This window comes from Hemicordylus capensis, chromosome 5 (genome assembly GCF_027244095.1).
Source record: "Hemicordylus capensis ecotype Gifberg chromosome 5, rHemCap1.1.pri, whole genome shotgun sequence".
NCBI lineage: Eukaryota > Metazoa > Chordata > Lepidosauria > Squamata > Cordylidae > Hemicordylus > Hemicordylus capensis.
This window is the reverse complement of record NC_069661.1, coordinates 177,924,351-177,951,877: the sequence shown is the minus strand read 5'-3', so window position 1 is coordinate 177,951,877 and position 27,527 is coordinate 177,924,351. Positions and strand designations below refer to the sequence as shown.

The window sequence follows — 27,527 nt, the reverse complement described above, 5'->3', positions numbered from 1 at the left end:
TATCTACATGCCTCCCATATCCTTAAAGTTAAAGGCACCAGCAGAACAAGACATTGTGGCAACAGACCCACACATTTATTTGGCCATGATCACAAAGAGGCCTGCCACCTTCATGTCTGTTTTGGCTCTAAACATCTAATACTCTCTTCTACACAAAAATTGACACTATAAAAGGCTATCTTGAAGCTTCCTACTACTATGGAAGAACACCACACAAATATATATATATAATATGTACAAATGTAGTTTTTCTTGCGGACAGACATAGATCAATTATATAGGTATGTATCTAACTTATACTTGATAAACTCTAAATGGTGATTTATATTGGAATATTGAATTGATGTAATGTAAGTGTCCTATTAAAAAATTTTGTGATTTTAAAAAATATATATTTTTATACCGCCCAACCTTACGTCTCTGGGCAGCTAATTTTTAAAAAATAAAATAAATGTTTTTCATAATGCAATACATTTCCCTTCTTTAAATAGTCTAGTTTTAGATTATTATGAGGATATTTTTTGACAATATGTGGATTCAGTCTTGATATCATTATTTATGCTGTCAACTATTATACTTACGATCAAGCGGTACATCCAATGCAGTAATAATTTGGCACAGAAAAAGAACCAATGAAATTCTGTTTGCAGTGATGCTGCTCTTCTCCATTCTTTTTCCAAGATCCATTAACAAACTCCCACTGGAATTAATACAAGCTTAACTTCTCCTTCTTATGATCCAGAAATTTTGAAAGCAGTTACGCAATCTAAAAAATAAATAAATGCCAAACAATAAAGAACTAAATGCTAGTAATAATCAAGACAGGCAATGCTAATATGATCTTTAGAGACTAGTATTGCTCTTTTTGGGGGCTGTTTAATATGTTATAAAATTGAATTCATCTGAATTGGCATGTAGATGACAGTGTGTGAAAGATATACACATGGGTTGACACCCAGACTAATAGTGTGTGTGCCAAAGACGTTTCACATGCTTACAAGGCAAAGGGGCAATTTTCACCATCCCCTCTTCCCCTCTGCAGCCCACTGTGCCCCCAGAAATATGCTCCTGGGGGGTCTCACCTGTTGTGTGTACTTTTTTGTTTTTTGGCACATGCAATATTGGTCTGGATGTCAGTCATGGATTTTTCACTTCATGTACAAGTGGTATGAAGTCACAGCCAATAATATCTAACCTATGGTAAGAACCATAGTTTGGTTGAAGAAAACACATTTGCACTCAGGAGGTCCCATGCTGAATACTCAACATGTCCAGCTAACAGAACTCATGCAGCAAAGGTCTTCCCTGAGATCTTGGATACCTGGTGCCAGTCAGAGCCCCAGAAGGCTCTCATATGAATAGGAACCCTGCTTGTCCATCTTAAAAGAGTGGCACTCATGGAAACTATTTTAGACCTTATAATCAATCTGCTGAGGTTGGGCATGGATGATTTTCTTCCTGCTACACACATCCTTATTAATAGTACTTTCAAGATAACATTTGTTCAAATGTGCCTTCCCCACACAAAATTACCAAAGTGCAATAGTCACATGTTATAAGCTACACACAGATTTCATATTAATTCCTTCAACCAAGCGCATTCTGTTTTGTAATTTTTAAAGGTGTGAAGAAGCCACTAGACAGTCATGCAGCAAGAAGAAAAGCTACTACTTCATAATGAAACCTGAATTGTCTCTTATGTGGGTAGCCACCTAAACCCGAATATGTTGAAACGATTTCAAAAGGCAAGCACCTGTCCCATGAAAATGCAATGATTCCTTCCCCGGCCACCATTGCTCACTCCTCAAAACGAAGCAATATGAGAGCACAGTAAAAGCTGTTATAACACAGGAATTATGAGGTGTGCAATTATTGCATATTGGAGAGTGCAGGAGAAAGCAAAGACACTTGGCTGATGGGAACACTGGAAGAGGAGTGTCTGGAGGACATGGCCATTTGCAAATTGAGGGAGGGAAGGCAGCAATGATGTGACTCTCTCAGTCGAGTTGATTTAATTAGTTGTTTTTTCATTCCCTCCCTATCTACAAATAGGCCTCCTTCAGATGCTCCTGTGATGGTCAAGATGGTCCTGTGATGATGGTCCTGTGATGATCAAAAAGCCTCTGGGAGAAAGCAGATTTGCAGACAGAAGATGGCAGAAGGAAGAGCTGCCATTCAATGGAGCCAGATATTGGGCAGTATTGCAGGGGGTGGCAGTGGGCCTTCTGATGGCCCTGGGTCCCCTGCCAAAAGTCTGACCTGGTCAACTCCCGACCTAGCCTGCACATGAAACCAAGCCTTTGAAACTTTTGTGGCAACCTTGTGATCATTAATATTAATGCTAATACTGTATTTATACAGTGTTTCAATTTTCAGCTTTTTTCACTTTTCATAAATCGTTTTAATAATCATTACAAAACCCCTCTAAATTAGGTCACTGGTATTTATCCCCTTGATGCAGAGAGGTGGTCAATGGATAGAATATTGGCTTGCAACATTTTGGACATTAATAATCTGCAAGTTGTGAGGCAGATCCCTGGACTGTGTAACTAGTGAGTTGCCTTGGCAACATTCAGCCACCCAATGTAATACTAACAGACCCATTTCCATTTGTGTATTTTTCAAGGTATCCAGCACAACAATCTGAATCAAAATCTACTCCTTGCAATTTTAAATACACACCAGGGCATGTTGCTGGAGATTTTAATACTTGTGCCAAAGAAAACATGAATGCTGAACTTGCAATATTAAGCTATTACATGCCATGTTTTATGAACACAAAATACCCCAGTGGTTCATGAAAGAACATATTTAACTTAAATACTTCTGTAGATTTGTCAGCAAAATTTGCTGTTCTGGTTCCGCAAACTCTGAATGAATACTGACAGAACTAAAGCCACTATGAATTCAGCTTCTGTTGAACTCAGCAATTTATTTGCTATGAGATGAAGTTGCCAAACCTTTAAAACAGATTCACAGACAATGAATAAATTGTTCCATTTCAAAGTTTCATATTCTATACATCACGCTTCTTTCCCCCATATTTATGTGTCTTCTGAATCCCAGGAATAGTAGGGATAGCATTGATGAACCATTCTGATATATTTTTTAAAATCTGTTCCATATTATAAAAGTTCCATATTAGTACAAAATCCAAATGCAATCCAACCTTGATTGACAGATGAAGAGCTAAACAAACTACGGGTAACAAACTCAGGCTACCTCAACAAAGAGTGCCAGGATTGGGAGTGATCCCGGAGCTCCACATGAGCAGTGCTACCTGGGTAGGGCTGTGCAAGCCCAGATAGGGCTGCTCATGTGCATGCCCTCATTATGTTATCTTAGCAATGTCAATATACAAACTATTTATTTATTATTTGATTTCTATACCCTTTTCATTAAAATAATATCAAAGTAGTTTACAATATAACTAGAACAATGCACAATTAAAAGTACAGATATTAAATATAAATATATCTCTCTATTTAAAAGTTTTTAAAACTATATAAAACAGTAATGCACAGAACACAAAAGCAACAGCAGGAAAAACAATACTCTCATATAAAAGTGGGTAAAGAGCCACATTTTAACTTGTTTTCTAAAAACTGTGATGGAGGCTGATGAGCGGATACTAGCCAGAGGAGCATTCCAAAGCCTCGGGATAATAACTGAGAAGGCCCTGTCCTGCATGTCCGACAGCCAATCCTCTCTCACCACTGGCATGTGCCCCCTCCAATAATCTTGTCAAGCAGGCAGAAACATTTGGGAGCAGGCAGTCCTTCAGATATACAAGGCCCAAACCATGAAGGTCTTTAAAGTTCAAAATGAGCACCCTGAATAGTACCCAGAAACAAACTTGCAGCCAATGCAGTTCTTTCAGAATGGGTGTAATATGATCCCAACAGGCAGGTCCGGATAAAATCCTAGCTGCCACGTTTTGCATTAGCTGCAGTTTCAAATATTCTTCAAGGGCAGCCCCATGCAGAGCGTGTTACAGTAATCCAACTGACGTGAATAAGGCATGGGTAATTGTGGCAAGATCTGCCTTCTCGAGAAAGGGATGCAGCTGGTGCAGTAGCCAAAGCTGTGCACCTCTTGCCACTGTCTCCATCTGCGCATCCAAAGGCAGAGCTGGGTTCAGCAGTACTCCCAAGCTGTACACTTGTTCTTTCAAGGGGAGTGCACTGCAACCCCATCCAGAACCAATTGAATCCCTTCATCCTGATTTACTCTTCATCCTGATTGACTCTCCAACAGCACCTCCATCTCATCTGGGTTCAATCTCAGTTTACTAGTCCATATCCAGGCCATCATGGCCTCCAGCCTCCAATTTAGGTCATCCCCTGCCTCCCTAGGATCAGGTGATAAGGAGAGATAGAGCTGAGTATCATTTCAGTCCAAGTCCCCAGATGACCTCTCCCAGCAGTTTCATGTAGATGAAACGACATGAGATGAACAGAATGGGGGACAAAACCGAAGCCTGTGGGACACCACAAGCCAATGGCCAAGAAGCTGAACAGTAGCACCACCTTCTGGACCCTTCTACCAAGAAAGAACCAAAGCCACCCCAAAACAGTGCTTCCAATCTCCATATTTGAGAGGAAGTCCAGAAGAATACCATGGTTGATGATACTGAACACCACTGAGAGGTCCAGAAGAACCAACAGGGACGCACTCCCCTGACAAGCTCCTAGAATAGGTCATCCACTAGAGTGACCAAGGCAGTTTCAATCCCATATCTAGGAAGGAAGCCAGATTGAAAGGGATCGATATAATCCGTATCATCCAAGACCTTCGGCAGCTGAGATGCCACAACGCGGTCTATCATCTTACCTCAAAATGGAAAGTTAGAAACAGGTCTGTAATTGTTCAGGTTAGAGGAATCAAAGGAAGGCTTACTTAATAGTGATCTCACCACTGCCTTCTTGAGGCACAACAGCATCCTGCTTCTCTTAATGAAGCATTAACTATAGCCTCCAACCACCTGCCCGTATCCTCCCTGGCAGATATTATTAGCCATGAAGGCACATGATGTTGCCTGCACAATGTCCAGGATCTTGTCCACATCCTCAGACTGCACCAACTGAAAAGAATAAAACATAATAGAACCAGTTGATTCCTTAGGCACATCTGCCAGAACTGCCAAAATCCTGGTGTCCAAATTGGCACAGATGCAAGTGACTTTATCAGCAAAGTGGTGCGCAAACTGGTCACAGCAGGCTATAGATGGTTCTTCTCCCATTACACATGCAGATGTGTGAAACAATAACTTGGCCGCATGAAAAAACTCTGCTGGCCTACACTGAGCAGATGCAATGGAGGCAGAGCTGCTCTGGCACACACACACACCAGGCCTTCTGGAAATCAGGTGTATACACAGTACAGTGGCTCAATAGTGTTTAATACGGCCAAAACAAACCTGTATTCATCACACAGAAATACCTAGGATTCACACAATTTCTAAAAGGAAAAACTATTCTTGTAAAAGCTATTCCTGTTAAAAATAAATAAATCATCATGCGTAAGTAGCTCTTAGCATCACTTGTAGGAACCAGGCAGAAAATCAATTCCCTGATTATTGGAAACAACCTCCTTGCTCACCACTCATCTCTGAAACTTTAGTGCATAGTTCTGTGATATCCATGGGGTCCTTCGGAAAGTCCCTGTCCCTCTCTTTAGTCTTGGCATTCCAGGGATAACTAGGTAAGCTAACCCATGAGTGTCTAGTTGCTCTAACTGTATTACTAGACTAGATCCAATCCAAAATATCCAAAGATTCAAAAGCTGATACTACCTACTTCACAGGACAGTAAAACTCTTAAGGGTTATGCAGGGGGAGATTTAATATCTGAGGTACCTAGTTACATTGCCCTACCCATCACTTTTACCCAGCATATCACTGGGTGGAGGAAATGCTTTCAAATCCTGTTACTCGTTACTCCCACATGATCACGTCTCCCTCCTGACAGATGACCAAAAATGGCACCTGTCCAACCCATTTTACCAACTTGAATACCAGCCTTGAACTACCCAGGGACCTTTTTGTATGAGGTGGTACATACATGTATTAAATAAATAAATGTATTAAATACATAAAATAAATAAATATGTAGTTGTTACATGTTGGCCTGTTGTATCCCTAACTCTCTGTGATAAGTCCCTCTTTTTAAAGCATTTCTCTGCAAGCATGAAAGATGGAAGCTTGATTTTAACAGCTATGAACATACATGAAGGCTTCTGAAATATGCCTCATATTTTGGTGCTGGCCACATAGAAATCCAGCTCTAAAAGCACAGAACATGTTTAGGGAAATTAAAAATTAACTAAGTCAATTTCTAAGCACATTATGGAGCTAAGTTGTACTGAGCAAAATGGCACAATAGCATTTGGTCCAGTGTTCCCTCTAAGGCATGTGCAGGTTCACAAGTTTTTTGATGTCCACTCAGTAAATTTTAGATCCCGCTAAGGTTGAATCAGGAAGGCCCCACTCTGAGTGTATGTGTGCACACACTGTCTTGATACTGCTGCCCAGAACAAAACTCATTCCGTACACAGATGAAAAAAATTAGAGAACACACTGATTTGGTCTCAGGATGCCTATATTCAAACAAGACTTTTACAAGAAAGAGAACATCAGAAAATTTCTTCTTGGGAAAATAATACAATTGAAGCAAACATGTTGTATGCTTTTTTGAGTCTTCAGTAAACAAGAAGAGGATTTTTCTGCTTATTTATTAATAACCTTTAGGAAGTTTTGGTTTAACTATTAATACAAGGGTAAAAAGCCAAATTGTGCATCCTTTCTGCCAGTTCTATATTGTCCTCCTGTGCTCCTTGTTCTGAGCTGTTACACCATGAAACATCCTTTAAACCACTTTCCCTTCAGAGGGTTTGGAGTTTTGCCAAGAGCATTTTATTCACATCCTGGCCAAAGAAGCTGATTAGTACAAACTTCAGATTAACAATGGCCAAGTATCAGAAGCAAACCACACATTATAATAGTATCACTCTCTGCCTCTGCTACATTTTATAGTTTTCTTTGAAGACTGTGGTTGCAGAAGAGAGCGAATTTAGAAAAGCTCTAATAAAGGACTTGACATAGTCAGTTCACAAATGCTTTATGAATGTCTCTTTGTACTAGAATTGGTGATCGTGCTAAAACTTTTATATGGCTTTAAAAAACTTTTCAGAGTTATTTGTACTTTTAAAAATCTCTTTGCTATTTAAAATCTTTAAAAAACTTTTTTTAAAGCAAAGGGTTGGGAACATTGTATTACTTTAGAATTTATATGCACATCAGGCTGATAGCTTGATGCTTTTTGCAGCATTCCTGCTGATGTGAACAGTGACAACACATGGACACTTTGTACACATATATGGATTGTACACAGTCTAATGAACTCATGGAAGTAGAGTGCAGGGCTTGCCACTGCGATGCATGTTCTATGTGACTAGAACATCAGAAAGACATTGTGAAATATGCCACCTTCAGATGTCATGGGAAACTTGAGGCAAGCCCACCTCAGGTTGGCCCTCCGTAGCATCCAAATAATCAGAACCGACGTTCCCAGACCAACCACAGTTCCAATTCCTCCACCAAACCTCAGAATGAACCCTCAGATTGTAGTGAATTACTTACCAAACCGATGGTCAGGAGCCTCCACTGTGTCTTCTAATTTGGACAACTCGCCCAAACTAGAGTTAAGAAAGGCAACCCTTCCCACCCCTTAAAACCCATTGGCTGGTGTGGCTTTCCTTCAAGGGCTGGGGGAAGCCTGCACAGGCAATTCCGCCCCCTTTGCATTCTCCGAGACTGTAGTTGTGCAGAAATAGGCTAGAATAAGTAGAAGTATTCAGAGAAATGTTGCTGCCAAGAGGTCTTTAAATTAGAAATATTAGTAGAATGAGTTATTTTGTTGGGGTTTGAGTTTAAGCCGGTTGGGCTATCTGACCTGGTTTCGTGGAAGAAAAGGCGTTTTAACAAATAATGTTTGCATATTCTTCAAGGAAAAATAGGACCTGCTGAATATTCAGCGTTGAACCCTGAAACAAGTTCTGATTCTCCCTCTGTCAGGTCAAATGCAAATTGTGCGAAATTTGTCTCCACTAGTATTGAAATAAATCACATAATTGTAAAGGGTCATGAGCAGAAGATAAGTAATATATATTCTTGTGTTGTGTTGGTGTATGGAGGATAAATCTGCTTGCTTGTATAACTGTTGCTAGCAATGGTGCTCTTACCAATGGACTTTGTGGCCAAAATCCAGGGCTTCCACACCCCCTGGGGGCCCCCAATCCTCCTTAGTCTGTCCTGGCTGGTGTGGTCGCTGCTGGCCCACACTGACCTGGGCAGCCGAGTGTGATTATGACCTGTGCCGGGTGCTTTAGAGATAGAGCGGGGATTTGGGAAAGAAATATGTGGGATGGGAATATGTTAAATTGAGTGTTGAAATGTTTCTGCTACCACATATTTGCATAAATATACCTGTTTTATACATGTGAGTTCAGTTGCTGTTTGTTGCTCAAGAACCCACATGTTAAAAATACTGAGTTTGTCACAGTGTGTGTGTAGGGGGATGATGCTTAACTTGCAGTGGGGGGTGGGGGGGACCTCCATCAGCGTGAGGGCCTCCAAAGGCCTTTAAGTCCAGGCTTCAAAATTACCTAAGGGCACCTCTGGTTGCTAGGATAATCATATCCAGAGTTACTTTATATGAGATGGTTTGAGCTACTGCTTGGAGGGTTCTGATGAGGGAGTATTTTGAATTTTAGGCTCAGCCTGATCAGAGGATGGAGTAAAAAGGGGTATTCAAATCAGTAGGGCTAGTATTAGGGCTACTGTTGGTGTGAGAATAAATAGTGTTGGGGAGGAATGTGTAGGTCATACGGGTTCTTTGATGAATAGTTTTACTACAGCTGCGACAGGTTGTACCAAGCCATATGATCTTAAAATATTAGGACCTTTTCATAGTTGTATGTAGGCTAAGATTTTCCATTCTAGCATGTATAGTTAATCTTCATTCCCCTAATAACATTCTTTGCCATTCCTTCCAGTCTGCTTTCCAGACTGTCCACGTCTTCCTGTCTAAGATCATGTGAAGGAAGAACGGGGATGGGGAGAGAGGTCAGTGCCAGCTCAACTAAAATCTGCAGGAGAGATGACTCTGCACCCTAATGCACACATGACCTCATCCAGCCCAGTACCTGGCCAGCAAGGAAGCTAAGGGGTTGCTCTTACTGGAGTAGTCTCCTACCTAGCTGGCTGCACTGGCTTCTGCTGCTTATACAGAGTTACCATGAAAAACTTCAGGCAAAGAACTGCATTTCATTAGGCACTTGCCTTTTGCTCATTATAGACATATAAGCCAAGAAAACTGTATTATATAACTTGCTTTGTTTAAAATAATGTATAAACAGGCAGTCGACTTAGAATGCTAGCTGCATCTCACCGTAGACCAGAGAGTGCAAGTGCTCTTGCTGGAGCACATCCACCAACGCAATTCCCAGTAGTTTTGGCTTAGAGGGACATAAGAAGCCTTATATCTCTTTGTCTTTCTTTGATTAAAATACCATCTATGCCATCTTCTGCCTATGTGTGTTTCTCTGCCTTGGCAACAGGAAGGGACTGTGCTCCTGGCACAACACTGATGGCGGGTGGGGGAGGGGGGAAAAGGGGATTAATGGGAACTGAAGTCTCTGCAAGGACAACAGCAATGTGTTGCTAGCACTGCTCTTCTATGGGCTCTCAAAAGCCCCCCTGCTTATGTCTGAGACCACAGGCTTATGGTTCTCATGTTCAGGAGTCTCATGGGATCATGAGCTCCCCATTGGTTGGCATATTGGGGACCAGTCACTTAGCAGGCAGTAGACAGGTTCAATGGCTGCCAAGTGAATTGCAAGGGGAGCAGCCTCACACCTTTCCCTATAGTTGGGGAATGTCTGAGTAGTCTTGGGAGTTAACTTTCGGGTTAGTCTCCTCTCAAGGTCTGTCTGTCTAAAGATTGATCCCTTACTTCCCCTCCTCTGCAGTTACCTCAAACAAGCTAAATCACCTTCGTAGGAAAATCAGATAAGGCTCTGCGGTGCAGCTCCCTTCCTATCAGAAAGAGCTAAGCGGGCAATAGAAACTCAGAGGTATGCTCATTAAAATACTGGTTAGTTTACTAGGTTCTTCCGACCTAAGAGATACCATGTTTGCACGTTCATTAACTCTATTTACATACCGGATATTCTTGACCAATTCAAATCATTGTGTTGTAACTTCGACAATGCAAACACTGACAGTGGAACCTTTTGAGATTCCCTGGAACTGTCCTATTCAGGAACGAAGGGAAGCTTGAATGTTTCCTCATGACACATTTTGGGCTATAACTGTCCCTGGTTTCTTGAACCAGTGTGCTTCATTTGGTTTTTACCCCTTGGAGTCACCCACAATTTGGACACTATACCTGACACCCATTACACCTGGCCATGTCTTGCTCTGTATGCCAATCACACTTCCAGCATCCAGATCGGACTTCTTGCCTGACCCGATCCATCCAACTTGCTTTGCTGCTACACAAAAAGCTGGCTACATGAAAACTGACACCTTTTGGTTTTACCCCTACTACCTAACCAAGCTGTCTTTGGCTCTTCTTCTCCTGGTTCCACCCTTGAGAAAAGAGGTCCTTCGGTTGTGCCACAGCCATGAGCATCTAATAGCTACTAAAAGATTTCCAAGCCTTTGTCCCAGAGCAAGCACATGCAAGGGGAAGAAAAATGCTGAATCATCCCCTTCATGCTTTCTGAACAAAGGCTTCTTCCAAAACTTTCCTGTATTTCTAGTAGTTTATATGCTGCCACCACACCCAATTATCAACAGAGTTTAACCTGCCCTGGTTTTGGGTGAAATTTCAGAGAAACTCTCCTTCTCTTACTATTGGAAAAGTACAAAAACCTTCTGCATGCAAGCTTACTTGTGGTGGGAAAACTGGTAAAATTGTTGAACAGAATGAGGTGTGTCGCACCAGAGAAAAACCCTTTCCAGTCCCACTTTCCTGAGTTAACAATCCACTCAAAGAGGCTTGTTAAAATTCCAAAGAACAAAAAGAAAAATAAAGCTTTATTCAAATGCTACAGTCCGCTTTGGTCTGAGGCTCTCTCAGCTTTCAGTTACAGATAAAAGAAAATACTCAGTAAGTTACAAGAATACTTCAAAAAGCATCCCAGATGATATTCGGGTGGCACACTTTAAAAATCATGGTTATCCAGTTGCAAAGAGCATGGATGTAAGAAACACAAAAGTAACTTTAAAAGCTTACCGAGTCTTGATGGGCACAGGCTCAGCTTTTCTTAGCTTAGTTGCATTATAGGTAAACAATAGAACAGGTTTGGGGATATGCAAAACACACAAAAAGAAAAACCAAGTCTAACGAAAAATCTGACTAAACAAACTTTCCCTAGACTAAACTCCCAGAAGCCAAAAGCCCAGACTTCCTTCACCTTTGAACTCACCCCAAACTCTGGGAGAGAATTCAAGCCCCTGCAGTCCTATCTTCCAAGAACTGCAGTCCTCCTTTCTACAACCATTTCCATGACACACGTCTTGCTGCAACTCTAGCCCAGCTGCTTCTCACAAAGGAACCCTTATCTTCCTCCCAACTCCTGTCCAGGTCCCACCTACCTGCTGTGCTGATTGGCTGATCCCTGGATTTTACCAGCCTGTCAATCAGGACAGGGTTCACTTCTGGTTCACTCTTTAGAGGAGAGGAGGGGCTGTTCACTACAATGATAATCGCTGAACCCCTCTGGGCTCCCTATCCCTGCTCTCTTCTTATATTTAAAAACTTGTTTCTCTCAAGCCTCCTTTCTCTAGCCAGCCTGGAAGTTATTTTAATTTGGACACTAAGCTAAATTTCCTCTTTGCAGTTATGTGGTTAATCATGTAATATATTTTTGGTAGAAATGTTGCTTTAATCAACTTTATTATTCCATTGTACACCTGAACCCCAAATAAAGCCTTTCTTTGTTTTTAACTTCAACCTTTCTGTCAGTTCATTTCCCCATAACTAAAGCTTTGCACACAAAAATTATTCTGACGTGAGACTGGTCCACACTCGCTCACTAATTCCCCATACAAAGCCTGAATGTATTTAGGGGTGTTCGCCAAACACCCACGAGCAGTTCATTTAACAAATGCCAGTATTTTTCATAAAAACTACAACTCCTAGCCCATGCTCCTTTCTTCCTGAGCAGCAGAGCCAAAGAAAGGGGGTAACATCAAGTGTATGCTGTGCACTTCGCTCCTGGTGTGTCACACCAGAGAAATGAGGGGAAGCAGCTTCCTTTCCACTGCCTCTGGTAGAAGTAAAGGGTCAGGTTGGAATGCTGGTGAGGAGCAGTGGCAAGGCAAACCTAACTTTTCTGAGCTCTGGCTCAAAGGCATCAAATCTGGTGTAGATCCATTGAGAAATTACAGGATACAAAAGTCTGAAAGTGATCAGGGAACATTTATTATTGTAGGTGACAAAAGGAAAAGACTATCTTGTTACATCGATGCATCAGCTAAAGGCTTGTCAGATGCATCTCTAGCAAATGATTGAGGAAGTTGTACATGTTGAATTTCTACTTAGACACATTTCTATCAATCCCAACTTAGAATGGAAAGACCAAGGCAAATTGTGGGTATATGGAACCTAAGTTGTAAAGCTGGAATAATACATAAGATTGTACAAAGCCTGTATTGCTTACAGGGCTTGCAAGCTAAAGTAACCAACTTCTGTTTCCATGCATTTTAGAGCACATGCATTTTTAATTTAGATTCTAGCTTTTTACCACATATGAAATCATTTCCAGCTACATTACTACTACTACTTAAATTCCCCTTCTATCTTTTCTGTGCATTTTATTATGGAAAAGTATTTTTAGCGGTTATAGTTTTTTAGTAGCTTGTTTCCTTTTAGTAGCTTGTCTCTTTTTAAATTGTAATTATTTTAAATTTTAGCCTTTTTATAATACCTATCATCATATTTGCAATCACCTCTGTTAACATGTAACATTTCTCCAGTATTACCTTCATTTAATGTGTAATTTTATTCTGGTCTCTGACCACAATAAAGCTTGATTGACTGATTGACTGACAATTATTTAAATCTGTATAAAACATTTATACTAGTAAAAAGCAGAAAATAAATGTTTTAGGATAAAAGTTAACTGTCCATTTTAAGTTATTCTTTGCCATTGTTATTAAAATTGAAAAGTAAAATCTCTTATTTAGAAAACTAGCCAAAGTCTGAATATTTCATATTTCTAGGGAAAGCTTTTATATATCTACTAGTGTTTTTAAGCCCGTTAAAATAACGGGCGCTAGTAGGGTGGCCTCTGTCACCGTCTTTCCATTCCCCGCGATCGGCCCACCCTCTCCCCCTGCGCCCGGCTTCCTCCGCTGCCTCGGCCGTTTTGCTCTTCCCTGCGCTCGATCCTGGCTCCGCCGTTTTTCTCCTCTCTGCGGTCGGGCTGGTCCTGCTGCCGCCGTCTTTTTCCGCCGTATTCCCCCTCCCCCCCCCGTGGTCAGGCCGGTCCCACCACTGCCGTATTTCCCTGCCCCGCGGTCGGTCCGAAACCGCCGCCGCCTCTGTTGTTTTCGGCGGCCGGGCCGAACCCGCCGCCACCTCTCCTCTTCCAGCGGCTGGGCTGGACCCGCCGCCCCCGCCTCTGCCCTCCCTGTGGCCGCCTCTGGCCTTCCTGTGCCCGGGCCGACCAACCGGCCAACATGGCCGCCCGCCCCCGGCGTCTTTCCCTTCCCTGCGGCCGCCGCTGCCCATTCTTTTTGGCAGGCGGGCCAGACCTGCCGCCACCTCTCCTATCCCCACGACTGGCCTGGACCCGCCGCCGCCGCCTCTGCTCCCCAGTCCCCTCTTCTCCTTCTCCTGGACCGGGAGCCAACATAGCCGTGTCTCTGCGGCCGTATCTTTCTCGGACATTCTGGGCATGCGCTCCGCGCATGCCCAGAACGGCCAAAAAAGACACGGGCGCACACCCTGGCTCTTTATTATAGAGGATAGGGCTCCACGTGGAAGTCAATATAAAGTGTCTACAGATTATTATTCTTTATTTGAATACCACTATTTTAAAGAAAGTATGTAACTAACAAAAATGACAGTATTGTTGAAAAAATTACTTTCTTTTTATAACTTTTATTGTCCAACCATTTGAGTGGATTAGTTAATAAACTTTTAGTTCATTAAACAAGTACATATTTTAAAAACTTTAAAGACACATTTATTTTCAGTTGATGTTTTGACACAAGAAGCCTATTATCTTTCAAAATATTTATACTGGTTTGATGCCTTTTGGTAATATTTCATAATCTAATGAAGTACTGACAGATGAATGCATGTCAGCATTTCATAATTTCATGCTGAAATGTCTTTCCTAAATCACACTTCTTGCAAAGTTAAATAGCAAATAACTCATTCCAAGACTGCAAAAGCCAGAAAAACCACATGAACTGCCATCATTTTGGAAATGAGACACGAGCATCATTTGAATATCTATTCTTTTGTCATCCAAACACTGACATTACACTATCCATTCTTTTAGCAGGCTTTAGAAATCTGCTGCTAGTCATCAACATTCTAGTTAAGCAACAAAGCTCTACAATATTACTGAACCATGTAAAATACAAAAAGACACTGAGCTACTGCAAAATAGGGTTACTGGTGGTAAGCGGAGGGCATACTGAGTTAACATAGGAGCCGCTTACTATTTGGTAAAGAATTTAAAGGGAAGGGTGCACCACAAAAACATTCACTTCAACAGCACCTGGAATGTAAGCAAGCATTCCATCACAACACCCCCCCAAGGTTATGATCTTACATGGAAAACCTAAAATAGAACATATCTTTAATATAGTTTCTTCTTCAACACATTCCTTCAACCCAGGGATGTGATAGACAAGTACCCACAATATGTCCCTTGACTTTCTTTTCTCTCGTGAACTATCCTGCCACCACTAACAACACCTGGTACTTATAACAGGAACCATTATTTTGCTTTATGATTAATTATGAAGGACAAGGAGTCCTTCTCTTATCACCTTGCAATCTCATTCACATTTGTTGGCTGCTGACCAAGCCCTTGCCAGCTGAACTTTTCTGTAGTTGTAAACGTCACTTTACTAATCAGATACTGGGGACAAATAGCAGATTATTTTTTTGTTTGTTAAAGAGGTATGCTTTACGACGACTCTAATTTAATAACAAACAAATGCAATTAGTTTAAGGTTGTCAGTTTACAGCGCAGGAGTACAACTATGCAGAGATGGTAGAATTATGGACCCCCTGCTGTTAAATCCTGTTGGTCATAGACCCAGATAGTTGCTCATGCAATTTTCCATGTAACTCAAAATCCCCTATTGATATGAATTAAAATGAATACTGAAACATTAGTATAATATAATCACAACTGTTGCATCAAGTAGCTATGTGTCGTTTAAAAGCTGCATTGTGTTGTTTAAAAGCAAACCAAGTTGATCATTTAAACCTCTGAAAACCAATTTGGTCATTTAAATCCCCTCAATACCTTGGACAAGTAATGTTTCTTACAATTACTTTAACTGGGATCTAAATAGCATGGTGCTCTTTAAGAGAAACCCTCAAAATTAAAAAGACCCAAATACATGCACCATGTATTTACAAACCAGAAAAGAGTGACTCAAGCAACAAGATTTTATTTTCGCCTTCCTGTTGCAGCACCTGTGAAAAAGCTGCTCTTGAGGACAGTGCAGGGTGTGGGACAGAAGTTACAGCTGGGTTATGTAGGAGAGTTGCAACTGGGGAGATTCTCAATGAAAACTGGAGACCCCTCTCTTGCACTTGCAAGATGGTGTCTTTGCAGAGACTAGATAGAGAACGGACAGAGGTTAGCAAGTCCTTGCGTCGACAGAAACACTACTGGCATTAGGATTGTCACCAGCTGACATGCTATGAGTTCCTCCTAGCTGTCAAGGCAGCTAATAAACAAGAAATGCATAAATGGCAGTTCGGAAGTCACCTTATCATCAGATATTGAATTTTTACTCTTCTCCCCCCCCCCATTTGTAATGTAAGATTTCATCTAAGTTTTTTTCATGTTATGTTTAAAAGAATGACCTATCTATGGTCAGTAGTATGCACATAAGCATGAATGGAAACAGCCGTCTGATCTAAGCTGTATCATGCAGACAATGACAACAAATGGAATGTCAAAGGCAGTCAAATGCACTAACATAAAACCATCCATGCAACTGTATCAGTACAATTAACAGGAATAGGTGCAGACAATTGTCAATGTGCAAATGCATGTGACTTACATTGATATTACACATTGCAACTGTATTCTGGCTTGGTATGCACAATTCTTCTAAACAGCATAATTGCTTGACCACGTCACATTGATCCTTTATGAGCTTTGCCCTTGTGTTAGATCTGCTGTTGGCAGCACAATGTGTCTAGCATCAGCACAATTTTCTAAGTGGAGAAAAAAGGCTGAATATGATTGTCAACCCATGGGATTTATCTAGTATGGGATTATTTCAAAATTGTGTACCTGTTTCATTATGCACATGTTAACAATAATCATCGTTACCAAATGAAATAAAAGCTGCCCAAGTGAATGACAGTCCATTTAAGGCAGGTATCATTGTACTCTAGGGCAAGTACCCTAACAATCTGAGATGTTTGGTTGTTTGTTAGTAAGAGGGTAGATTAATAAAACAAGCATCACGATAGGTTTTCCCAGAAAGTTTGAAGTTGCCCCAAAAAACTGACACAAAAAGTGGATTTTTAAAAACTCTTGATATAAATAAAAACCGGAACTGTGTGTGAAGTATTCCCCAATAGCTCACAGGCACTTCGGGGTATATTTGGCTGATATGTGAACGTATCCCCTCCATTTCGGAGAAGATGTGAACTAAAAGTCGGGTGTGGAAAACTTCTTGGCACCTGCTTTAAACTCAAATGCATGGGAAATGCATTGCTGGACCTCCTGTCCTCGCCACACTGGTAAATACTTACAGAAGTGCATGTTTTGGACTCGCAGTATGATGAGGATTGGAATTTGTGTGTGCCATTACATACAAACAGCATAACAATGACAAGGAAAGTCCTGTAACTTGATGGAAACCCTGTATATGCATTAGAATAACTTTTGGGATGAAATCTCAAACTTTTGGGATGAAATCATTAGGTTATACCAAGAGCTGAACATTTAAACTCTTCCCCTTTCATTTTTTTTCAAGACAATGCAAATGTTCTCTTTGAAATCTCTGTACAAAGTAAATTATGTTATAAATTATAAAGTATAGTGCTAACAAATCAGATGGTTGTTGCTATATTTTATGAAAGGTTTCAGTGGGTTTCTGTTCTAGGGAACATTACAGCTGCAAAAAAAAAAAAAAGCGGGAGCGGGGGAAGTGCTTTATAGGAATCTGCAATACCATTAAGCACTTTACCACCAATGCCTGGTCTAAAAATATAATGCTATGTGAATGAATACTGTAAATCCATCCCAGTATCAAAGTGTGTTACATAAATACTATATTAATGGAGGGAAAATGAAAAATGCATGCACTACAATGACATTTCAATCAATAAACTAGCATTTTCTCTCACAGCTATAGAAAATGTTTTAAATTTTTTGTTATCTAATTCATGGAAGATGTAAATTATCTTTCCATTGATTTAATAGGGGAAATTTGCAAAAATGGCTACTTATGTAAAAGAGTAATTGATGAACAACACTCTCCAGCACTTGTTGGAGAGGGCATTTTGTTTACATGCCTTGGAGGGGTAGCAGAGGTGTGGATGTGTCTAGCCACAGCTCACCCAAGCAGCAGTTCTTGGCCATGAGAATCATGAAAAGATTACAGCAGCAAGAAAAGATTCAGCCCAAGAAGGAACTTGCTTTGGGAGATGCTTCACAGAGGATTCCGTAGGAGAAATGATTAGAGAAGCAACGCTGGTGGGAGCATTGGAGGGAAGCTGCCATACAGCATCAAGCATGGGAGTGCTACAGGACACAGTTTAAAGACCCGGATATGCAATTACTGCTGGAAGAATGGTGCATAAGAAAATGAAGGTTTGAGAAAGTGCTTAAGACAAGTTTTTTAAGTAAGAGAAAGTGTGTGAAAGATAAAGAAAATAAAAATGAGAGCACAAGAAGGGGTTAGAGATAAGAAATAAATAAAAATAAACCATGGGATAGTGAAAGAACACATCAGGTGCTGCTCATCGTCCAGAACCAGTAGAATAGCTCTCTAAAGAAGCTTGCTCTCAGCTCAGCCAAAAGAAGTATACAAAGTACTCTGCTCCAAAGAAGTATGCAAGTACTCTGGCAAGGAAATTACATTGTCTCTTTGGGCCCTTGACATATGCTAGTATGCTTCCCCATCCCCAGAAGGTTCCCCATCCCCTAGAACCATGATTCAGGGCAATGAAACGCCCCTCTGGGAGGTTAAGTGCCACGTAGTGAACTTCCCCTGTTTGAATTGGAAACTATTTTTTTAAAATCCTCATACTCTGTGTTGCAATAAGGGAACTAGCCATTAGGAAAGACTACCCAACATTACAGAATTGTCATAAGCAGTTTCCTGGGTGCTGGTATTGTACTAGTGTTTAACCTTGGTGGCTTAACAGAACATTCATATTAATTAATATTAATTACCCCTGAATGTCTTTTTATCTGCCACTGGCCACTAACATGGTGTTTCAATTGGTGGCACAGTTCAGATGTCACACAAAACCTTTTGCCTAACTGGCTAGTTACTTCCAATCCCATACCAGCCAACTAAACACAGTTTATTTGCGGGAATCTAACCAAGATCAATATCTAGGGTTTGAAATTTGTTTCTCAACCTTGGATTGTCATAATTGCGATTTTGTATGAGGTCCAAACACACAAAATAGTTATTAGTGTAACTGGCATGTTTATATACAGTGTACCCCTGAATGTCAAATGCTCTAGAAGACACCTTTTCAGCACAGCTCTAACTGAACAAATTCATGTGAGTTCACAGGGACAAAGTGCTGTTGAATGCCAGCAACTGTGGTGCACACAATTAGACACTGTTCCCTAGCTCTTGCCTTGGTAGCAATCATGCTTACACTAATGGAAGGTTGGCTTTAAATAGTTAAGAATGTTGAAGCATCAGAAAAATGTTGAAACCCATAGTTCAACCAGGGCTGTAGCAAACTGATTCACCATTGCTTGGTAGCAAATTTTGGGAGGGTGGTAAATTTTAGAACATCTTGCCGCTGCCATTTCTACCCGTGCAGAGCAGACACTTTATTTAGCACTCGTCTTTCCACCACTTCCTCTTCTGCTCTTTTTTCCCTGAGAGAAGATGCTTAACCCAGCACTTTCCTCCCCTTCCTCTTCCACTCGCTTCCCTTTTTCCTTTTGGAAATTCAGCATAAAAGGAGGATGAAGAGGTGGAGGAGCAGTCACTGCTGGATAGGCACACAACTCATTGCTCCTGTCACAATGTCAGGTAAGGAGATGGGAGATCAAAAACAAGGAACCATGTTTTCTATTGTTCACAAATCTAGTTTTAACTGGCTTCTGTTTTCGTTAATGTTTACCAATTTTATGCTATTTTATCTGTTTTATTGGTTTTTTGTGTGTGTCCTAAGCACTATTGTACTGGAGAAGTGGAATAAAAGTATGTTAAAGGCAGCATTTGATACTCTCCTTTAAGTGCCAAAATATCTTGGGCCACTACTGAGTTTAACGCAACTACTGTCTCTTGCATTTTCATGCTGGAAGCATGGAGGCAATCAGCTTCTGCACTCTGCAGCATTACTTTCTTTCAAAATTATCACATACATATGGGCCTGCTATCTATTATGGAATGTTCTGTACTGCTTCATTTATCTGAGGTATCCTTACACTATTGTGAGAAATTATAGGAAAAATGCCAGGTCAGTTTGCTACTCTGCAATTAACTTACAGCCCACTGAACAGAGAACACTGTTGTAATGAGTATGCTCATTTAACAGGGTGAGAAGAAAATAAGCTGATAGCAAAATACTTTTTGAGGTATCATCAGTAACAGCAGTATTTTGCCCCAAGGTCTTTGCTATTACTACTACTATAGGAAGAGGAGTAGTGCCAAAGTCTCATTTCTTTATTAAAATAAAAACCAGAAAGAGTTGTGCAGTTACCTTAGGTCTTACTCTACACTTTTGATATCAAAGAAAAAACTGAATATATATAATATACAGTACACACACACACACACACACACACACACACACCCCTAGCACCAAACCAAAACAAACCCCTGGATTATATATGCATATTTAAATTAAATATACCTAGTCTCAAATAAATTCATGTGGGTTCACTACATGAGTAGCTTCAAGAGCAATACAATACAACTAGCTGATCTAGCGCAGAGCATCTGCGCCCCTAGCTCTCCCTGTCTCTTGTCTCCATCTTCATTTTCCCCCAGGAGTAAGACAAGGCTGTATACTTTCTCCTCATTTATTCAATTTATATGTTGAACATATATGTGAGGTAAGCTGGACTGGAAGAAGATACTCACGGTTTTAAAATTGGAGGAAGAAACATCAATAACCTGCACTACGCTGATGACTCTACTCTGATAGTTGAGAATGTGGATGATCTGCAAGCTCTAGTAGTAAAGGTCAAGGAGCACAGTGGAAAAATGTGTCAGTGAGCCCCACAAAATGATACAGAACTTCCCAATGAAAAGACTGGATGGAGACTGTATTTTGGATATAACATTGTAGAATAGTGCCATTGTGCTACTGTCTGGAAGTCAGGCATGTAGCAACCAGGTAAGGCCACCCTTGCTGTCAAAGGCAAGTGCAGCCAGGGGGCTTCCATATTTTTCCTTTGCTTGCACAAAGCACACGTACCCCAAGCCACACACCCTGGTTTTGCTCCCCATGACACTTCCCCTGGCAGTGCGCAGAGGCCCGAAGTGAGACGTGGTGAGAGGTGCGACACTGCAGCGGCACTCACAGCAGTGAGGAGGGAGGCGGTGGCAGCAGCAGTGGCAAGAGCTACTTCCATGGGCCTGCCTCCCGCCCAAATGACAGGTTGGGCCATTTTCAGCCCATTTCAAGGCTCTCTGCGCATGCACAGGTGGGTCCATGGAAGGAGCTTTCGCTGCTGTTGCCTCCCCCTTCACTGCTGCGAACACTGTTGAAGCGCTGCACCCCACACCCTGTCTCTGCTACCGCCACGCAGCGGCATCTTAAAGATATATTTTTAAAGCAGGATAAGATGGCAACTAGCGGGGACTGGTCATTTGTCCCCCTTGTCTAATAGACCCTACACCTATGCTGGAAGTAATAATAAGTGGTGGTGAGATGCATGAAAGCACTTATATAAAAACACTTTGAGGATGTCCTCTCACGCAGCCAAGACCAGGCTAAGGCAGCCAAACCCAGTCTTGGCTGCTCATAAGAACCACCAGGATTGTGACTGATCCCGGCAGTGGTTCGGCAGCAAACAGGCTTGTGGAGTCAGCCTCTTCAACGAGGTTAAAAGATTGAGCACTTTCTTAGCCCCATTTTTTCTAATTTGTATGCTGTGCCGAATTTTAGCTGGTGCTGCAACAGTGGCGGGAGTGTGCCTGTTACTGCAAGTATCCCCACAATGCACCACGCACTCTCACAGTGTAATGGGATTTCTGGGCGCTGGGATGATGCATCCTGGCTCTCCAGCTCTCCGTGCTGCCTGGGACAAGGTAGGATCATCTGGGCGTGCAATGTGCGTGCCCAGCAACGGAGGAGAGGTCGTCTGCAGAGAAAGTAAGTTTCAGCAGCCTTCCTCACCACCTGCCCAGTTGCCCTTTTCTCTGATCGTAAGAAAGGGTTCTTTAAGTCATTCTGCAACAGCCCTATTGCTACACCATTTGGGCTGCATTTTAAATCTCATAGTAGTCCCAGTGAGTCCCTATCATCGATAGAGGGCTGCTTGTCATGTGATCAACACAATATGATCTAAACAAAGAAATGTTTTTTACTCTCTTCAACATAAGAACACTTCTTTTTACATTTATGTTCTATAGGGAACTCCTGTGGATAGCAGAAGTCTGCATTAAAGTCTTTGCAGATACATGGGATTTCTGGATTAGAATACTTTAAATTAAATTGTTCAAGTCTCGCTAGCTTATTCTTCAGTAATTAGAATTTTCTGGTTTACAGTCAACTGTCTTTGTTAGTAACAACTAAGGTTGCAATCTAATACCTAATGAACTATCTTAATTATAACCAATATTTTAAATAGCATCTTTCATGATTAAACTCATGACTAATGTATCAAACGAAATTATTAACAGTTATACACTTTTGAGATATTAAACATGCTGACAATTGTTCAGCAGTGGCACATTCTGATTCCATATATTTCTAATATTTTCAAACTCTATTCTAATAAGTGGTGAAATGCATGAAAGCACTTCAATAAAAACAATGTAGTCTACATAACCACCCACATTTATGAAGCAATACAAGGAAGACTACTTTGATACCAAAATAAGCATGCAGAATAGTACAATATACTGCATTCAAGATTTTAAAATAAGATTTTAATTTTCACAAGTCACATAAGAAAACAGATAACTATTCATCAGCTAAGCTTATCTTTATTCTTCTAATCAAAGATCTAAACAATACAGATGCAAACAAAAAGGAATCAAAGATTGTTCTCCATCCGGCTGTTAACTTTGTGACCTAAACCATGGGACTGAAGAGCCCATGAACAAATTAGTCCATTAATGAAACTGCATGGGAAATAAGAGTTTGTTGTCCTTGACCTAAACCTATACAAGTTTCTTCAAACCCTTTTTATGTTTTGGGTTTGCTTTGAAGTCTCCACTCTTTTCCACCCACCAGTAAATATTGAGGCATATTCTCAAATGTTTGGATACCAACTACACATAAGGCAGCATATCACAGATGTACACATTTGAATCCTCTGCTTTTCTTTCTCTGTTAAACTTGATCAAAGGATTTGCTGTAAAGGGATCAGCTGAATCAGCAGTGATGCATGCAATGACTTGGGCTGCTGAAGCTGAATCTAGAAAATGGGTCATAATAAGAAGCTAGCTCTGCCCTATTTGCCAGGCAATAGCCATATCTTCCCTTACTATTTCTGGAATGGATCAATGCCAGCTCCTACAGACCTTATGCAGTCATCTTGAGGTGAGTGCCATGTCGTATTTGGGGGCAGAAGAGTCAGAAGACCTTTCCCCTTTCTAGCCCTGACATAATGCCACAATAATGATTTTGTGGGGATTGTTACACTACGCTGTACAAGGATATAGGGAAACATACAATGCAGTACTGCATTAATGTCAGTGTCCAAGCCCACCATCAGAACAGAAAATAAAAAATTTAAATACCGAAATTCTGATTCCTCAATCCCTGCTTACAGGAATTAACAAAACAATGACAAAATGAAATTTTTTTTACCTTAGTTTAAGGTATCTTTGCCTGACCTTGGCTTTCTTCTTTATCTGGTGGTGCACAAGAAGCTACTGGATCTGAAACAAAGAAACCATCTGATTTTAAAAGCTACTCAAAGTTCTATTTTACGAAGACTTAAAACTATAGTTTTTTGTTGATAAATGATATATATATTTCTCTAAGGCATCTCTGTCGCTAATCCCACGCGTAGCCGCTCTCGCGAAATTTCATAAGTGAGCTGTCTTCAGGGGGAGCAAAAGGTGGCGGCACCGGACAGGGTTGTGGGTGGGTGAGAAAACGATGGCGGCAGATGGAGGAGAACAATAGCAGCGGGTATGGGGGGACAGCAGCCAGCAGGTGGGGGAAGGGAGCAGGCGGGGGTGGGGGTATGGCAGTGGGGGAGGGCGGCAAAGAAAATAGCAGAGAGGGGAGAACTAGAGGCATAGGTGGTCTGCGCCCAGCCCAGCTAATGTTTATTATTATTTAAAGGTTATTTTGTCCTTGCAATGTATATGCAAAAATTTAACAGTTTGACACACTCCCAGTATGTCTTTATTACCCATCCACTCACCTCCATTTATTAACCATTCACCTACCTCCATTATAGTATTCACAACTATATTCTCTCTATTTTCCCTTAGTTTCAACTTAAAACCCACAGGCAACAGGTAACACAGAGCTTACAATTCAAGATGGGCTACTTTAAATGTATTAAGCATTTAAAATTGTTTTGTACTAATTGTCCTTGCTGTGCTGAGGCAACAGCTCATGGGATCTGGCAAAAGGGCCCTAATTCTGGCATAAAAATCTTACTCGCCACCATGTGCTACTGGTAGCAGATCCCAACATGGCCATAGGCTTGCTGTACTAATTATTTCTTGTTTGAAATAACTGGCTGAAGGCCAAGAGGAGGGGTGGGGGGACATCACACTCTACCATCCTTCATAGCATCATCTGGGTTATTTCACACAGAGGCAGAGGCTGGCCATAAAGGAAAGAAAAGGACTTTCAGAAAGCAAACAACTTGAAAACAGAATGGAGTGGTAGAATGTGGATAGTTGGTTATGTATATGGAACCAATTAAATAAAAGATGTCTACTAAGGTCGGTAAGTAATCATCTGTACATTCACGAAGGCAGGGCTTGACAAATCCTAGGTGCCAGGGAGTCGTGGCCCCTAGAAATTTATTTTAATTTATTTATTTTTACATTTTATATCCCACTCTTCCTCCAAGGAGCCCAGAGTGGTGTACTACATACTTAAGTTTCTTCTCACAACATCCCTGTGAAGTAGGTTAGGCTAAGAGAGAAGTGACTGGCCTAACCGTGGCACCTAGAGTAGGACATTCAGAGGCAAATTTAATTAATAAAATCTTAATTTGACCTAGGCAGCCCTGTTTCTGCTCTAAGTATGCCATATGTGAAAAGGAATAAAGGGAAGTCAATTTAGCCTCTCTCTCCACAATGTCTATTACTAAGTCCAGTAATTTTGTCAAGTGTTCATTGTCTGGTTCCTAAACGTTTGACTGGCTCCTAGATCCAAAGAAAATTTGTCAAGGCATGCATGACAGCATTGTACTGGTTCTCTTCTCATTTTGCTTGAGAACTAAAATATTATAATCATATAGTCAAGTCTCTTGCTTTAAATGAACTATGCTTGTGAAAAATGTAGCAGCTCTTTTAGAAAAACAATGTATAGTGTGGAATAAAGTATAATGGTAACTAGATAGAAAAAGCATTTCATTTTACAATTCCAGGAAAGCCAAACATTTTGTCATATATACTCATTTATAAGCTCTGCAGGAAAATAATACAGTATCTATTAATGATGATTCTGGGTATGAAAACAAGCATGGTGATTTGAGTCTGTACATATGCATTCATAAGCAAATACATCTGCTGGAAGAAAATTAGGAAATTAGGTACGGGGCTTAATACTGCTTCACCAAACAGCCAATAAGGAGAGGGAATGACTTAATTCCCTGAAGCCCATTTAATCTGTTAGAAACTTCCATAAATTCCATCTTTGTATATATAATTGTTGTTGTTATAAATGGCCCTGAGCCATTTTTGGAAGGGCAGTATAGAAATAGAATACATACATACATACATACATACATACATACATACATAATTGTATTCCAGAGTGAGTTTACAAAGACCTACAGGGCAGTGGAGAAACTAAGAGCAGCATAGAATCTCATAATTTTAGTGATAAAGAGGAAAACCTCTTGGAGATTTTCTAGTCCTGATCAGTACAGGAAACTGCTACAGACTGCCTAATAGAAGGCATTCTATAAACTGTCCAGCCTGTTTAAAAACCTCCAGTGAGCCCACCACTGCATGAGGCAGACTGTTCTATTGTCGAACAAGTTTTACAGTAAGGAAATTCTTTCTAATGTCTAGCCTAAATAGACTTCCTTGTAATTCCAACCCATTTGTTCTAGTCCTGCTCTCAGAAGCAACAGGAAACAAGTCCACTCCTTCTTCTACATGCCAGCCAGGGGCAGAGCTATAATTGGGTGAATGGGTTCAAAGAACCCGTGCCGTGCCCAATCAGGAGCTGCCATTCGCGGCCCTGACACGCCCCCCCATGTCTGACGTCAGACGCGGGGGTGGTAGTTTAGCTCCCGAGCGGGGGCCGCGCAGCTCCTTCGGGAGCTAAACAAAAGCTGCCGCACAGCCCCTTCAGGAGCTAAGACTGGTGCTGTGTTCGCAACGCAGCCCAGAAGCGGCTCTTCCCGCGTGGCCCCTTCAGCAGTTAAGCTGCTTCTCCCGAACGGAGCCTCAAGGCTCCGTTCAGGAACCAGACCACACACCCCGCGTCTGATGTCAGACACGGGGGCGTGGCTATCCCCTGCATCTGATGTCAGACGTAAGGGGCGGGGCTATCAGGGCGCCTGCCGCAGCCGCACATGGGCCACCGGCGGGCTAGCTACACCCCTGATGCCAGCCCTTCACATATATGGAAGTGGCTGTCTTCTTGTCATAGGATTTGGTTGCCTGATCTCTCACCAGTTTGGTTGCCATTCCTTGAACCCATTCCAGCTTATAAACTTCCTTCTTAAAATGTGTGGTCCAAAGTTGGAAATAGAACTAGACATGAGGTCTGAACTGTGCATAACAGAGTGGAGCAATTACTTCTCATAATTTGAACTCTATGCTTCTGTTAATGCACCTTAAGATTAAGGCATCCTTTCTTTAGCAACTACATCACACTGCTGGCTCTGTTCAACTTGTTGGGGAAGGTAAGGTTTGGCAACTTTTGTTCTGCTGGATGGGCCTCTCTGATATTTGTTCTGAAATGATAGATACTTTATTTACTGTCAATGGCCGTCAAAATATTAGATCCCACTTGCAAAAAAAAAAAAAAAGGTTCTTCAAATTGTAGGAATCTCTTTCCTTGACAAATAAATATATACTGTCTCTCTCTCTCTATATATATATACTGTCTCTCTTTCTCTATATACATACTCTCTCTCTCTCTCTCTCTCTATATATATATATATACACACACACTGTCTCTCTCTCTCTCTCTATATATAGTCTCTTTCTTTGACAAATAAAATAAATTATAATCACAATTGTAAGGTTCAAATAAAAGCAGAAAAAAACATTGCTAGATTTAGACTTGCGAGTGTGTAAGTTGCTAGCAGGCTTCAGTTGAGAAATCTGGTGTAACAGTCTAGGCAGCTTATTCTCTTAGCCACCTGGCAACTCATGTGTTGAAGGAACTGATACTCTGATCTTTGGTGCTCCGTGGTGCCACCCTGATAATGGCTGGAAGTTGCACTACAGCACATTGATCCAGCAGGATTAGGGGATCTGGTGACCCACAATGTGTTCTGCTGCCTTTATATAACTGTTGCCTCAGGGCTAGTTATTTAGTCAAACTCATCATTCAGGTTATTGCTCCATACAGGCCTGAAGTCTAGTCTACCCTTTGCTCACTTTTCTGGACTGCTGTCTTTTGAAATCTGACCACTTGCCTGCCTGCCTGCCTTGGACTATGTTACCTGTCTCTGCCTCTTTTGATCTTTCACCACAGTCTCTGGAATGTGACCATTTG

At 41.2% G+C, this 27,527-nt stretch overlaps 1 protein-coding gene across 20 annotated transcripts in view; it reads right to left on the bottom strand.

Moving 5' to 3' along the window:
• The window catches only part of NRCAM (neuronal cell adhesion molecule), a 214,452-nt gene that overhangs the window by 121,292 nt on the left and 65,633 nt on the right, over positions 1-27,527 (bottom strand). For 17 of the 20 annotated variants that reach the window (XR_008308695.1, XM_053256562.1, XM_053256565.1 and 14 more), the window contains exons 2-3: positions 23,466-23,536; positions 582-766 (exon numbers count right to left, since the gene is read on the bottom strand). Coding sequence is in view for 19 of the 20 variants with exons in the window: in XM_053256562.1 (XP_053112537.1) it covers positions 582-687 (106 nt within the window). In the remaining variant the exon portion in view is untranslated. Of the gene's footprint in view, positions 1-581; positions 767-20,563; positions 20,654-23,465; positions 23,537-27,527 lie in introns of all 20 variants that reach the window. The other 3 variants (XM_053256564.1, XM_053256563.1, XM_053256566.1) reach the window with 2 other exon arrangements.